Raw genomic sequence first — 16,323 nt, 5'->3', positions numbered from 1 at the left:
TGGGCACTTTAGTTTATAATTTCAACTTTTCAAATCAAACTAATATCAGCAAATCAGTGACAAAATAACTGGTATTGAATTTTTATGCACATGTATATTCAGTATACATTGTTAATAGTCACTGAATTGGCTCCTGAAACGCATGCAGGATACATATTAAGGCAATGTTCAATTTATATGCAGAGTAATGCCTTACCATGAAAAGGATTTTCATTTACTGGCCAAGATCAAATTGGGAAACCAAATATATGATCATTTAACCCACTTTTTTGTCAATCCAATTTAATGGGCAAGGGGCGGGGAAGAGGAGGTGGTGGAAAAGAAAACGTTCCTCGTTATAGAGAGAAAAAAAATCAAAAACTCGGCATCAGATAGCCACTCAAATTCAATAGGAAATTCAACTTTTCCTATCCAGGATAGTTGCAATACAGAATACTTGAGATGAATATCCTAACTAGCTTTCTCATAAACGCATGGAACTACAGAAGGTAGCAGTGAAATGTTATGCTGAAATTAAGTACAAGGCAGGAAGAGATGCATATGCAAGGCAAAGTATGGAAAGCAGACTGAATATTGTGTTTGATACATAAGGATCCTTGGGATTTGCTTTCACTTACCTGTAACTTAAACACTACAGAACAGGACACAAGGTTCACTTATGCAAATGACTCGGTTGCTGCTGCTGTTACGAGATGAATAAACCTGAAAACATGGTAGCTAGGTTATAATAAGCATTCAGATTCTATTGATAAACTTTCAATCAAACAGCCATTTTTATATGGGACCTTGATCAGATGGGCCGAGGAGCAAAAGACAATTTAATTTGGAGAAGTGTTAGGTACGTTTTGGTAAGAAACTAAGGCAGAATATATACAGGGTCCCAGGGAATGTCACCAGAGAAGTCCATACTTTCTTAAAAGGTGGAATCACAGGTAGACAAGACAGATAAGGCAGCTTTTGGTGTGCATTGATAACAGGGCTTCAGACATCTATATTGTTGCCATACATGACATTGCTAAGGTAACTTTTGGAAGTGTGTTCAATTTTGGTCTCCCTGCTTTACGTAGTTTGCTGCGAAGTATGAAAGGGCTCAGAAGATATACAAAGATGTTGCCAGGATTGGAAATTTCAGTTACAGGAAGAGGTGGGGCTATTTTTCCTGCAGCAGCAGCTAAAGGGTGACTGAGAGGTTTATAAGATCACGTGGGCCATGGAGCACATGAATAGCCAAGGTCTTTTGCGCAGGGTAAGGGAACCCGAAACTAGATAATATTGGTTTAAAGTGAAACTTGAAACACCAATTGGGCAACTTTTTCAGAGATACGTGAATAGAATGAATTGCCAGAGAAAGTGGAGGTGGCTGGTACAACATAGAAGTCATCAGGATTGGAACATGAATGGGAAGGGCTTAGAGGGATATGGGCCAAATGGGGCTAGATTAATTTAGAATATCTGATCAGAATGGAAAAGTCGGACTGAAGTGTGTGTTTCCATGCTGTTCAATTGACCAGGACATTAAAATATCCGATTATTTTTATGCTGAACAATTCATTTTACTCAAGATTTACAAAATAATCTGTACATGTCACAGGCACATATGGCTATACTTAATTTTGTTGGTTCCATGATAGCATTTCAGTGAAAGCTCACATTTAATGACTTCACTATAAAATAGTGAATTTACGACGCACTTCAGAAAGTATTGATACAATGAAAAAATATTCTCAGTCATGCTTATGAGTTAACTATTTACATACTAGCATAATATAACATTGGACTCACTTAGAGGACGAATCAAGTAGTTGAATACTTAATGCAATGCAAATCACCACACTTCCCAAGAGACACTGCCTGTTTGAACACAATTTCCAATTTGCAGTGTGATAATAGCCAGATGATATGTAATGCTGGATGGATGAATATTGGCCAAGATAGATAAACCTCCAGCTCTTTAAGCAAGTGCCACCATGTATTTTACATATATGAAGGAATAATCTTCATTTTAATGTCACGTAAAAGCTAATACTTCAATGGAGCATTTCTATGAAAACATTAGAATGTTAGCCTTGACCTATGTGCTCCAGTCCTGGGGGGACTATGAACCCACATTCTTAGGAGTTTGCAGTGTTACCAAAACTATATCCAACACGCAGAGAACTAAGTGTGCTCATTCATCCCTCTTCCACTCTTGTCTTTTAATAGTTTCAGCTTGAGTTCAGAAAATCATATTGGAGACAACTATTAAGAGTTAACAACTGACTGTAAATGGGTTTATTTTTAAAACCATACAGACTGCCAAGAATAATAGTAATACCCAGATTTGCAAGTAACAAAAGTTGCTGCATTGTGCACACTGTAAACACTCAGCAAGTTGAGCTTCATCTGTGAAAGACAAATCTATTAACCTAGTCAGACCTGGAAAAAAATTTTAGTTCACTTTTAACTGAATGGGGACAACGGACAAAGAACACTTAGGAAACAGAAGTGATCAAGGAAATGTACATGGTAAACATTGATACAAGTACCTCCCAATCAATAGAAGCCTTCGTAATCTCATTGTTGAGATCAATATCTTCCCAGATGGTTGCAAAATACCCACTTGGAAATGAAGGAAAAAAAGTTAGTGGGTGAGGGAATTTTTAAAAATGGCATCAATGGAAGGTCATGTATCAGTAAACATAATTAACCTCGACTACCCAATCTTTTGTTTGGTCATAGTTCCGAGATCACAAACAGCAGATTTTAAATGAACCAATATTGCTATTTCATCTGGTGATTCTAGTCTTGACCATTGACTGCACTTTACCTAAAGTGGGTATTTAAGGAAAGCATATTTTCAAAAAACTTTATTGAGCTTAATTAAAAACTAAATCTTAGATGATCAGAAATCTTACTCAAAACAAAGCATCATTTTCCTTCACTCTTTTATCCCAATTTCACTTGTAAATATTCAAAACAAAACTGACATCTGTTCATGACTCAAAGTGAATCAAGATGTTGTGAATTTACTGATCATTCCCTGCTCAACCTATTCTTTAGCCAAAACTTCAATTTTTCCCCCATTATTTTCAGTAATCAATTAAGCTTTTTACAAAAATTGTAAACATTTGAGCTTTAGTCTTGCTATCTTAGCAAAGCCAAATTTTTGACATGACCATGAATCAAGCAACTGGATCAAATGCAGTATGTACAATTTCACAGTTGTAGTGTTAGCATTGAGACTTCTGAAGATGGTTTCAATATATGAAAACTACAGGACAAATTTCATACACTTGCTGACAAGGTTATCAAGTATCTGCAAATCTAGATTGTGGAAGCCTTCATACTTGCTTTTCTCTTAAAATGGGGTGCTTTGAAAAGGAAATCTCAATTAAACTAGATTACTTAATTAATTTGATCAAGCTGCTGAGATGATAGATTTACATGGTTCACATTACAATTCAAAATATAGTTCAAGTTTGTTTGTTTAGTGGAATCAAAAATGCAGGCTTCCAGTGTATGGAGTCTAGATCCGATTGAGACCAGAACACGACTTAGTCCCCTAGCGTTGATAAGTATCAGCTACCTACATGAAACTGACAGTATGCAATAATAAAAATTTATTTAATTTGCACCAAGTGACAAACCCCAGTAAAGTTTAAAAATCCACAATTACACTAATGACCAAGTCACTATACGTTAATTCCCATGGTATTTCATGGCACAACTAATCAACTCCAATGACCACACCATGATCTATGCTAGCGTGAATGCAGTACACACAGCAGGAATTGTGCATTTGATTTTGCGTTGTCTTTGACCAAGTGCAGTTTTCTAAATTTGCATCTCCCAGATAGGCAGCACCACTGAACTTCATTGCCTTCCACGGTGATCACCTGCAATGCTGGCATACAGCATCGGATTTTTCCAACCTCCCCAGAAGTAGCTTCAATGACTCACTGACCTCCAATCCTGATCAACTGCCAAACTCTTATCAACCCCCACTGCTGTTTGAAAAGCCACAACCAACCATTCTTACAAAGCCTACCAGTGACATTCAAGGAGTGCTAGGATTTTGTCTGATGGGGCAGTGTCAAAGCACACATACAAAATTCAACTTGAGCTTCTAGTCTTAATAATTCTGCACTGAAGTATTTCAAATGTTTCACACAAACAGCATTTTATTTTGAAGAGCAAACAAACAGTACCCAAATGTATTTAAATATGCAATCACCCACTTCATACCAGTGTCATCATACATCATAGTATTTCATGATGACATCTACTAATTAGAACAAAAGTCATGTTAACAAAATCAATGTCTACACCTATATATTTTGTCCAAATAAATTTGACCATTTACCAAACCATATTTCATGGAGCCAGAGGCTATATTGCATTTATCTGCAACTGTTTAAACTAGTGCTTTTTTTTTTAAAAAAAAAGACTTCCTCCAGTTAACAGTCGTCTTGAGTTTGGGAACATTTGAAGCCGAAGTAATTTGCAAACATGAGAGCAGAGAACGTGTGTTCAAAAGCTTTTTTTTATTGCCAAGGTTTGAAAGTCTATTGTTTGAACACACCCCATTACTGGATCACTGTCTAATTGCTCTAACAAATTAAGTTCTTCTAATATTGTTGCATAAAAGCATAGAGATATCCAGCATATTATCAGTGTACAGAATTGTATACAGAATGTGTTTCTTGGAACACATGTAGCTTTTGAGAGAATTGGAGGAAGAGTCACTGAAATGGAAGAGCAAAGTTTGATTACAAAATTTTATATCAAAATGATAACATGAATGAAATATTTTAACTATACAGGTTAATGACGCAGTCAAAGATGGATTCAGCTGCTTCACCATGCAACCCCTGGTTAAGAGTTCAGTAATTTGTTTTACTGCAGGGGCACAGACGTGATTTTCATCACAGAAAGCACTTACCTCATTTTATAATTGATGCTATTACTTACAAAAAAAGTAGCACAAAATGAAACCCCCGTACACAAATTAAGTTCTGATGCAAAACCTGCTGAAAACCAAATCTGCACTTGTGCAAGGTTTGTATAAATTATTCTTTAGGCAAAACCAATGTCTCTGGTGCCCAAAAGAATCATATCACTACTGATAATTGTAAATTTGAACACTGACTCAGATTTAAAATTCAACTTTCAAAAAGTAAGAGTTATTGCAGAATTTGATGGTAAAATCCAAACCTAATCCATTACAAGGTCCATGATAAGCTTAAATATTCACTGCCTCCATCACTGGCATACCATGACTAGCCTATTCATTCCTAATGAAGGGCTTTTGCACAAAATGTCGATTTTCCTGCTCGTCAGATGCTGCCTGATCTGCTGTGCTTTTTCAGCACCACTAATCTAGACTCCGCTACAAGAGACAATGCAGCAAAGCACTCCACCCCCTTCCAAATCTATGGCTGAACCACCTGCAATGACAAAAGCAGCAGATGCATGGATACATTATCACTAACAAGATTCCATTCAACACACCAAACAGACTTCATACAATTAATTCCGGCACAATGCAGGAATAGAGTTTAAGTCTTGAAACTTGGTCCCTAACACAATGGTGTGCCTAGACCACGTGGAATGCAAACATTTGACGCAGCACTCAGCAGCTCCTTCAAGGGTAATAAACATTAGCCTAACCAGACAACCACAATCAAGTTAAAAATTCCAACACTCATTAATAATAGTATACAAATGCAACTCAATATTTAACTGGTTTCTAGAATTCTGTACTCTCATTTGCATTAACTCCAAGATTCCACAGTTCGTCCACATTTAGGAAACTTCACTATAACTTGCTACAAGTTAGTATTGCCCAACCCAGCTACAATGTTCACGCCACTTGAAAGTTTTGAACTTAGAGAAATCAATTTATTAAGAGTTTCAAATCAGATGTTCTTCTCATGATGATTAAGGCACATGTTTCAGATTGACTTTGGAAAAAGGCACTCCAAAATTACAATGAGAATAAAATAGGCTTCAACTAGTCTCAAACATAGCGATACATAAGATTTTCCAGGCACCTAATGTCAATGTCATCACCACAATTTTTCCTATTAATGTAATATCAGGATGTGTTAACAATGGACATTCACTCCCCTTCTAGAATGGATCCTAAAGAGTCAAGAAATCTGACAATTCTGATGTAAAAATCTCAAAATTTAAGTTGCTACACAAGTTAAATTCCAAAATTAATCTCATGGTTCAGACAGTGTTCATGTCATCAGAACCAAGAGATAATGTATCAGGCTAACACAATACCACTATCCATTCTGGATGCATGTGCTTGATTTCTGGCAATGAACTGATAAATCATTCAAGTTGCAGTAATCACGTCACAATTGTTAAATCCTTCAGTGTTGACGACATCATATAACTATATGGAGCATAATGGCCATTCACCATCCATGTCACCTGTAAAGAAAAAAGTCCCAAAACAGAATAAAATGACAGCACATCATATACTGAAGTGCCCACACTGGAACAACTCAAAAAGCACAATTTTTTTCATTGACGTTAGCTATAAACCTTCAAGATTATTGCCTTGTGATTATCAGTTGAACATTTACGAAACAAACTTTTTCCCATCCCCTCCGCATGTGCACATTTTTGTGCATCCCATTCCAAGAAATGTACTGTAGGATAAAATTGCATAGCATTCATGCTGTTCACTCATTTGGGATGCCATAAGTCAGAAAAAAATTATTCCATCTGGGAAAGTTAGAGCTCGAAGTACTGTTAAATCTAAAATTATCAAGTCACTAGCATTTTAATATATTACAATTTAATGTCTTCTCTTCAACTTAGTTACTTACAAAAGCCAGAACACTATTTTAACTGTTGTTCACATTCTGCATTCCCCCCAAATGAACACTAATTATAGGTCAGAGTGCAATCTTGTTTTGCACAAGATTAGATTGCTAATTTTGCATAAAATACAGATGGCCACAATATGAGAGAAAACCAAGAATCCATTCCAATACTTTGACCTACATTATCACTAATGGCCATTATGAGAATGTATGGACACTGTTCTTTAAAATCCTCAAGTAGAGACTTCCCTTCTACAACTGGCAAGGTTAATCAAACTACAATCCATTCCCCATGACTATACTGGGATCAAAGACAAGAGCTGCAGCAAAATAAAGGCATATCAAAAACAAAATACTGTAGGTAAATAGTTTGAAAAGACCTCTTAGTTTGATCTGAAAGTGTTATTACACATACATCCCAAAAACATCCACAATTTTATCGATGTGGTTGAGACTTTCTCCTCCCAGTGATTTTAATACTGCCTCAAAGTGACACCAAAAACAAACTTGGAAGCACAAGTTTAACACATCAAAACATTACCATCATAAGCCCTTGCCGCTTGCATTGCTTTTAGGTGCATTAGTTGTGGAAGGGCGCAAGTGCTGGTCGATTAAAACAGGCAGCACTTGCAAGACCAAAACAACTAGGTCAGCTACACATAACCAAATGAAAAGTTAAAAATTCACATACACTTTCTAGTTTGAAGTATAGTTTCCCAGAAAGAACCAGCTATAGCATACAGGTGGTATGGTAAAACAGATCACTGATATGATTTATTAGGTAACTTGTCCACAATCACAATTGCAGAGAAAATGTGTGCCTGCTCTATGCACCTTACAAGCACAGATTACTACTTGAGGGGGAAGGGAGATGGTATTTCTAGGCTGTAACTCCAACCATCAATAAATGATTGTTAAATGACTAATGTGAACCAAATTATATAAACCAGCCATCACTGGAAATCAAACTGAAATCTATTTTTGAATACCAACCAACAACCTGGGTGTACTTAGGCATATTGTTGTAGTTATAAATGCTGTCACAGTGTATCACAAGAAGAAATAAATCCAATTCTGTTCACTTACCAGGATATTCAGGCTACAAAACTCTGCTGTGCAAATCATGACAGAAGTGGCAGAAATCAATGTCTAAATATATTTAGTTAGTAACAGCAAGTAAAGACCGAAGTGCTGAGCAGAGGTGGTGGACATGGCCATCGCTAATAAGAATGTGCCATACCGCAATATTTGATATGGGAAATATGTAGATCAACGCTCAAGGACAGAAAATACTCCACTGCAAATCAAGTGTGGAAAACAAAACAGCAAAGAGTTTGTTTATCCTTTATTAAAATTCACAACATTCTTTGTCTTACTTTAGTCATTACACTCATCAGGTTACGTGTTATCTAACGTCTTCGGGAGTGTTGGTCAAAATAGAAGTGACTGCACTGTCAAACATATAATATATCAAATGGTATTAACCACAAAATATCTCTACACTAAGTGGGTGCTTTAGGAGCAATTAGTGACAACATGCTCTGCTTCCTTATTAAATTATGCCCACTTTTGGAGCACAAAGCTTAAAAAAAAACCAAATAAATCCTAAAACTGTCATCCCCAGCTTTTGGTTTATAAATGTGGAAAAGGCTTTGTAAAAAAAAAAGAAATTGGTAAAGTTCTGTCACGTTCTACTATCCTTGAGATAAAACATTTTTTTCTAATTGGCTAAAATTTACTTGTAGAATTAAACACTTTCTAAATAACCTAAACATCTGGATAATTCAGGCAAATATGTTTTAATTAGATTCTGTTACTCAATTAGGAAGCTCCTGGCAGATACCAGCAATGCAAACTTAAAGACAGCCACAGAAAACCCTGTTCAGTAGCCAATAAAAAATGATCGAAAGTTGCATAAGCAATGTGGCAATGCAACTTGCGAATGAATGGGAATATATAAAATGCATATCATACAGCATTTTGTTGTGAACAGTTTTAGGATTACTTAAGACTCCTCAAAATTACACTAAAATAAAAGCCAACCACCTGTTCACAAAATCACAAACTCAAACATACAATTAAAAAAGAATTTATTGTCAAAATGGAGATTAAACATTTAAGCTATGAATAGAAAGTAATGCTTTGGGCCAAAAATTAATCAAGTTTATCTATTCCCTTAATTTTAGTATGCACAGCCAATTCAGACTTAAATTTTAACAAAATACCCCTTAATCATAGTTACAAAAAGTTACGATATCACCCTGCTTAAATTGTTACCAAATCCTGAATGCCGAATCCATCCAAGGAGATTGCTCCAGCGTACCTCTCTCGGTCCTGGTTCACTCCGTTTGCGAAAAAAAAGGCAAAAAAAAAAGCCATTCCCACGGGGTATCCATTGGACTCCAACTGACAAAAATGAAAGGCAAATTTTTTTGGCATAACCAATTGTGGGTATGGGGTTGGGATTTTGGGGGTAGGTAGGGGGTGGGGAAGAAAACAAAAAAAAGAGAGAACAAAAAAAACAAAAAAAATCCACAAATACACGGTTTGACTGGGGCAGGAATCCACTCCTACAGCTCCTGGTAATATGATCCCGCTCCATGAATCCATGTTATGATCCTCCCTATCCTATCCTCACAATGAATTGAATCCATAGATCCAGCTCCAAGGATTGGGATCCAATGAGCCCTCTCCAATCCAAACCTTTAATAACCAGCAAAACCAAAAAAGGAGGCAAATGTTAGATACAACAAACAACAATTTTATACAGGGTGGGACAGTTATAGCTCTCATCTGACCAATATGTACAGACGCTTTGACAGATGAACAGCATAAACTGCAGCCACACCCCCAAAGTCAATGTGAACATTGTTACATATTTTAAACAAGAAACTTTATTCCACAATACCATTAAAAAAATGACAACTTACTATTGTAGTTAAGTATTCACTAACCCAACATCATAGTAGTCCACTAATGGGCACACATGATAGAAGCCATACATTCAGCATACTTAACTACATTAAAGTATGTCCAAGATACTGCTTAGTTTATTTAGGATGTACATGAAAGAAGATGTTGGACTAGTGGATATCAATTCAAGCCCTGATAGCATTACTACACACGCACGTCAGTTAGCACAAAATTTACTGGTGCAATATTTACTTTCATTGACACCTTCATTTCCATGTGAATCTAGTAGTTGAGTTGTACTGTACATGTAATTCACCACTTAACTGTTACAAACTAGAGATTGATGAATTTTTGATCCAGGTAATGAAACTGTGCTGAAAGACAGCCATTTTACTTTTTAATTCTTTCAATTTTAAGTTCTAATCATTAGGACATCTGTTCAAAATGGTGAAAACCAATGCCAGACTAGTCACACAGAACATGCAAGCTCAGCAGTATTGATGCCGCACAGAACTTCGTAACCCGGCACAGTAACACCATAGCTCATGGATTATACAACCATTTGTACAAAAGAAGCACAACTTCAATACTGCCAAGTTTAATTGTGACAATAGCACTTGGAGTCATACCATTGCCTCCATAAATGATCAAGATTCCTCCTCCTCCTCCAATTAGACACGATTTGACATTCCTAATATGACTGAAATGAGCTCCACAATCCTTTAATCCAAAGAATGCTTAATCCATCCTCAGTTGTGATATGTCTATAGGAAAATACATGAAAAGGTAAGATAAGGTACAACACAAGGTTTTCACAAAAATGTTTCACAACAGTCCTATCTTCATAGTCTCCTACAATTCTCACATTAGGATTTATTCAATTGAAAGAAAATCAACTATAAACATTAACAAATTACCGCAAGTTTACTGTTATTCCAAGTCATGTTGACACCATTTTGAAAGCTTCCCAGACTCCAAACCTACTCTGTCTATACAATTATCAGACTTCAGTAATGATATGAGGGAATGTTAACAATGAAGAGAAGCAACCATCTTTATATGGATATCAATTTAAATTGTGTTCTAAACTTGAATAAAACAAGTTAACGTGGATTTAAAAATAAAGAATCCGTTCTATTTAGGGAAAAAGCGGTGGTGCACTACAAGGAATTCCATCAATGGATTTACAATCTAGCTACGCGAGCGTGATCTGCTATGACGGGGCGAGTAGCGGGGAGATCCTCTGCTTCGTCTGGGAGAGTAACTACGGCTTCTGCTGCGACTTCGGCTACGGCTTCTGGTTCGACTGCGGCTACGCGAACGAGATCTTCCATAGCTTGGACTTCTTGGACCATCAACTTTCACACGAATATATGCTGTTTCTCCCTATTGAATACGTGAAGAGAAATGTTCACTACTTTCAAACATTATTCAGGAAAGCCAGTGAATAAGGCTAGTACTTCGTTATTTTCTTTTCTGCTGAAAAGGTCCTTAGGTCATTCAACTGGACACTTTCACCATATATAACATTACAATCCCAAAATTGTCAGTAAGAAATAAAAAAGAAATTTAACTCAAGTTCAGCAGTGTATTTTCACCCAAACAATTAAAACAACTGGACTACATTCCCCACCCTTTAGATTTTAGCCATCAATATAACCTAAGTTTGTATGAGCCATTCTTCTCAATTTCTTGACCACTGTCTTACCTGAAACTCCAAATGAATAGTTAAGTTATGGCTCTTAGTCATCATCTGTAAAGCTTTCAGAATTAGGTCACATACCTCGTGAGATCGAAATTTTGTGTTATCCAGTTTTCGCACTGCATAGGCCATATCTTCTTTGCGAACAAACTCCACGACACCAGTTCCATCACGGAAAACATCAGCGTAACATACATCACCTGCTTCCCGCATGTGATCTTTCAAATCCTGCCAGCTACCACTTGGAGGAAGCCCTGAAACGAGAAGTGTTATGAGATCTCTAGAATTGTTCAGAAAGCATGAAAAATCACAAATCACAAAAGTCTCACCTGTAACTACCACTCTGTATTCAGAGCGCCTCGACGGGGGGCCGTATCTTCCTCGAGGTGTCTGCCCACCGCCTCCACCACCGCCACCCCCTCTTCCAGTCCCTCGACCACTACGTGGAAATTCAACACGCAAGCGGTAACCATCGTAATCGTAACCATCTCGACCGTATACAGCATCTTCGGCATCCCTGAAAGTACAAGAACGTTAGTAGACCACATGGTCTTTCGGGCCACGTGTGGCATCCAATTTTAAATCAAATGGGGTTGGAGGAGGAGACAAATGTCATAGCTATGGAAAATAGTAAATACAGTTCCGCCATGAAGTCGACTCTGTCACACGGACTGAAACCAAATCGATAAATTTGAAGCCGAGGTATTTTGTAACAATATAGCCGTTAAGTCCACGAACAGGGCAGCCACAGTAAAACACCAACAAATACGAACCTACTGTCCCCGTTACACTGATTTGCAGCTTGAACATTCCCCGTCCCCGAAAAAAAACACATGTCGCTGCGACCTCCAGTTTAAACTGGTCACAGTAAAAACCTGCCAAACAAAGGGCTTGCGTGGCGTACTTTCCTTCTGCAGTAAAATGGCGATCAGATACAGTTGCCGTCATTTACAAACAGCCAGTTTATATAAATACGAAAAGTACTCACTCGAAAACAAGCTCACGTCACAGAAATCTAACTGCGGTGCAAGGGAGCCGTGATGCTTCAATTAGGTCAATTTCTGCTCGTTCAGCAACCGTTCGATTCCAAACCAAGAATACTACGTACACGTTAAGAAAACTCGAGATTGAATTTTCTCTTCCCCAATAAAGTGGCAAATAATTACCGGACTGAAACAAACAAGACTGCAATCGTCTCCCCGCCCCCCCCGTCCAAGAATTTATAGTTGCACCTTACAATCTTGTCCGTAGTTTTAAATATTTTGGGGGAGATGGGAGAGATCGGTACAATGTTAAAGTGGGCACACGGAGAATTACATTTCGTCGCAGCAAGAACAATCTCGCCCCAAAAACTAGAAAAAAAAGGCTCCAAATGCCCGTTGAATAACAAAAGCAAAATATTCCCAAAAGTTAAAAAATCTGCAAACAAAATATCCAATATTTAAAATAAAATCGCCACTTTCTCAATTTCATTGTTAAAAATGGATCCAAATTTTTGGGGAGGGGGGAAAGAGTGTTGTGTGGGGGAGGGGAGAGTGGGGGGAAGAGAGGAGTGTGGGGGGGGATTGTGGGGGGGGATTGTGGGGGGGGGATTGTGGGGGGGGAGGGGGAGTTGGGGGGGGGGAGGGGGAGTGTGGGGAGGGGGAGGGGGGGGAGTGTGGGGAGGGGGAGGGGGGGGAGTGTGGGGAGGGGGAGGGGGGGGAGTGTGGGGAGGGGGAGGGGGGGGAGTGTGGGGAGGGGGAGGGGGGGGAGTGTGGGGAGGGGGAGGGGGGGGGGAGTGTGGGGAGGGGGAGGGGGGGGAGTGTGGGGAGGGGGAGGGGGGGGAGTGTGGGGAGGGGGAGGGTGGGGAGTGTGGGGAGGGGGGGGGGGGGAGTGTGGGGAGGGGGAGGGGGGGGAGTGTGGGGAGGGGGAGGGGGGGGAGTGTGGGGAGGGGGAGGGGGGGGAGTGTGGGGAGGGGGAGGGGGGGAGTGTGGGGAGGGGGAGGGGGGGAGGGGGGAGGGGGGGGAGTGTGGGGAGGGGGAGGGGGGGGGAGTGTGGGGAGGGGGAGGGGGGGGGGAGTGTGGGGGGGGGAGTGGGGAGTGTGGGGGGGGAGTGGGGAGTGTGGGGGGGGAGGGGAGTGTGGGGGGGGGAGTGGGGAGAGGAGGGGGGAGTGGGGGGGGGGGAGTGGGGGGGGGGAGAAGGGGAGGGGAGGGGGGAGTGGGGGGGGGGAGAAGGGGAGAGGAGTGGGGGGGGGGGAAGAGAGAGGAGTGGGGGGGGGAGAGAGAGGAGTGGGGGGGGGAAGAGAGAGGAGTGGGGGGGGGGGGGGAAGAGAGAGGAGTGGGGGGGGGAAGAGAGAGGAGTGGGGGGGGGAAGAGAGAGGAGTGGGGGGGGGGGGAAGAGAGAGGGGGGGGGGGAAGAGAGAGGAGTGGGGGGGGGAAGAGAGAGGAGTGGGGGGGGGGAAGAGAGAGGAGTGGGGGGGGGAAGAGAGAGGAGTGGGGGGGGGGAAGAGAGAGGAGTGGGGGGGGGAAGAGAGAGGAGTGGGGGGGGGGAAGAGAGAGGAGTGGGGGGGGGGAAGAGAGAGGAGTGGGGGGGGGGAAGAGAGAGGAGTGGGGGGGGGGGAAGAGAGAGGAGTGGGGGGGGGGAAGAGAGAGGAGTGGGGGGGGGGGGGGAGAAGAGAGAGGAGTGGGGGGGGGGAGAAGAGAGAGGAGTGGGGGGGGGGGGGGAGAAGAGAGAGGAGTGGGGGGGGGGGGGGGAAGAGAGAGGAGTGGGGGGGGGGGGAAGAGAGAGGAGTGGGGGGGGGGAAGAGAGAGGAGTGGGGGGGGGGAAGAGAGAGGAGTGGGGGGGGGGAAGAGAGAGGAGTGGGGGGGGGAAGAGAGAGGAGTGGGGGGGGGAAGAGAGAGGAGTGGGGGGGGGGGGAAGAGAGAGGAGTGGGGGGGGGGGGAAGAGAGAGGAGTGGGGGGGGGGAAGAGAGAGGAGTGGGGGGGGGGAAGAGAGAGGAGTGGGGGGGGGGAAGAGAGAGGAGTGGGGGGGGGGGGAAGAGAGAGGAGTGGGGGGGGGGGAAGAGAGAGGAGTGGGGGGGGGGAATGAGAGAGGAGTGGGGGGGGGGAAGAGAGAGGAGTGGGGGGGGGAAGAGAGAGGAGTGGGGGGGGGGGAAGAGAGAGGAGTGGGGGGGGGGAAGAGAGAGGAGGAGGGGGGGGGAAGAGAGAGGAGGGGGGGGGAAGAGAGGAGGGGGGGGGGGAAGAGAGGAGGGGGGGGGAAGAGAGGAGGGGGGGGGAAGAGAGGAGGGGGGGGGAAGAGAGGAGGGGGGTGGGGGGAAGGGAAGGGGGAAGAATGGGGGTGGGGGAAGAATGGGGGTGGGGGAAGAATGGGGGTGGGGGAAGAATGGGGGGTGGGGGAAGAATGGGGGTGGGGGAAGATTGGGGGTGGGGGAAGAATGGGGGTGGGGGAAGAATGGGGGTGGGGGAAGAATGGGGGTGGGGAAGAATGGGGGTGGGGGAAGAATGGGGGTGGGGAAGAATGGGGGTGGGGAAGAATGGGGGTGGGGGAAGAATGGGGGTGGGGAAGAATGGGGGTGGGGGAAGAATGGGGGTGGGGGAAGAATGGGGGTGGGGGAAGAATGGGGGTGGGGGAAGAATGGGGGTGGGGGAAGAATGGATGTGCAGGACGTTGAGATGGGGCGACGGGCGGGGGTGGGGAAGGCTTGCTTCTGTCTGTCTGTCTGCCCCCGTCTTCAGTCTTTGCCTGTACCTCGGGTCTTCGAACTCTACGAAGGCAAACGGCGGGCCGCCGCGGCGGTTCTTCAGGTCGATGTCCCTGATGCTGCCGTACTTGTAGAAGACGTCCTCGATGTCCTTGGTGCGGATGTCGGGCGGTAGATTGCCGACGTAGATCCGACAGTCGTTGTTGCCCGCCGGGCCCCGGATCACGCCGCTGTGGTTCTGCATCCCGTTACCCTCCAGCCCGACGGTTGGCGAGACTCAAAGAAGGGGTCACGGTGTGGGGGGGGGGGGAATCAAAAACCGTTTGGTTTGAGAGAGGGAGAAATTTAAACCAAATAAAACGTAGAGGAAACGGAGTGGTTATTTTCGGATTTAAAAAAATCGCAAACGTCGGAGGACGACGAAGGAAGCGGATTGGCGCGATTTTTTTTTGAAGCACAACGTACGCGCTCAACCTGCCAGGGGACACACAGACACAACACACGCCGCAGAAAGATCGATGCCGAATAAAATGCGAGTTGTGTGTGCTTTTTTTTTCTAAAAAGGCGCTGTGTATATGATTGGAAGGAATCTCCCCAACTCTTGTCCGCCCCTTCCCGACACCAGATTAAAATGGCGCCCACCTCGCTCCACACAAACCAACGGCACCAAGTAGTTCCGCGGCGACTGCGCATGCCCATACCTCCCGACAAAGAGTTCCACCGACCCCTTTCTTCACCTCTTCCCACCGACACAACAAGTCCTTTTCCCCCTGAGTCTCCGCGTACAGCTACATCGTCGAACCGAGGGTCAGCCGCGCTGTTCCTGCCCCTGCTCCTCTCCTCCCCTCTCTTCTCTTTTCTCTCGCTTCTCCGCCCCAAAGCTCGAACCCGCACTTCTCCCTCCGCGTCGGATGATTCACATCAGCGGCGGAGGGACAAGGCGTCCTGCCGGAAGCGATGGGGCGCTGACGTCACGGGATTTCGCGCGCACTTAGGATTCTTCGCGTTTTCACCTTTTGCACAAACCCCCTTCACTCACCTCTCTTCCTCCCCCCACCCACTCATTCTTTCCCCCTTTCTTCTGCTCCCCCCACTCTATTCCCTCCCATCCCCCCCACTCACGAACTTTTATTTTTGGGATTTCACGCTGTCATGGATCACTGTTTGAGCTGCTCCTGCTGTGTACCCAACACTCAAGTTTTTGTTGA

General features: G+C 43.1%; 1 protein-coding gene across 2 annotated transcripts; it reads right to left on the bottom strand.

The window, feature by feature from the left end:
- Positions 1–8,153: 8,153 nt before the first annotated feature.
- On the bottom strand, positions 8,154–15,986 carry srsf1b (serine and arginine rich splicing factor 1b). 2 transcript variants are annotated; one of them, XR_011963324.1, is made up of 5 exons: positions 15,163–15,986; positions 11,766–11,953; positions 11,518–11,690; positions 10,364–11,120; positions 8,154–9,524 (listed from the first exon to the last, which is right to left on the bottom strand). XR_011963324.1 is itself a non-coding variant. In XM_072589806.1 (4 exons), exons 1-4 carry the CDS (start codon positions 15,357–15,359, stop codon positions 10,926–10,928), a joined length of 753 nt encoding a protein of 250 aa, XP_072445907.1. In that variant the 5' UTR covers positions 15,360–15,986; the 3' UTR covers positions 8,154–10,925. The 2 variants fall into 2 exon arrangements, 1 of the variants encoding a protein (XP_072445907.1); XM_072589806.1 differs by having other exon boundaries at positions 8,154–11,120.
- Positions 15,987–16,323: the final 337 nt, after the last annotated feature.

Source organism: Chiloscyllium punctatum, chromosome 19 (genome assembly GCF_047496795.1).
Source record: "Chiloscyllium punctatum isolate Juve2018m chromosome 19, sChiPun1.3, whole genome shotgun sequence".
In the NCBI taxonomy this organism is placed as follows: domain Eukaryota; kingdom Metazoa; phylum Chordata; class Chondrichthyes; order Orectolobiformes; family Hemiscylliidae; genus Chiloscyllium; species Chiloscyllium punctatum.
The sequence above is the reverse complement of the archived record's forward strand: the minus strand, read 5'-3'. Positions and strand labels throughout refer to the sequence as shown.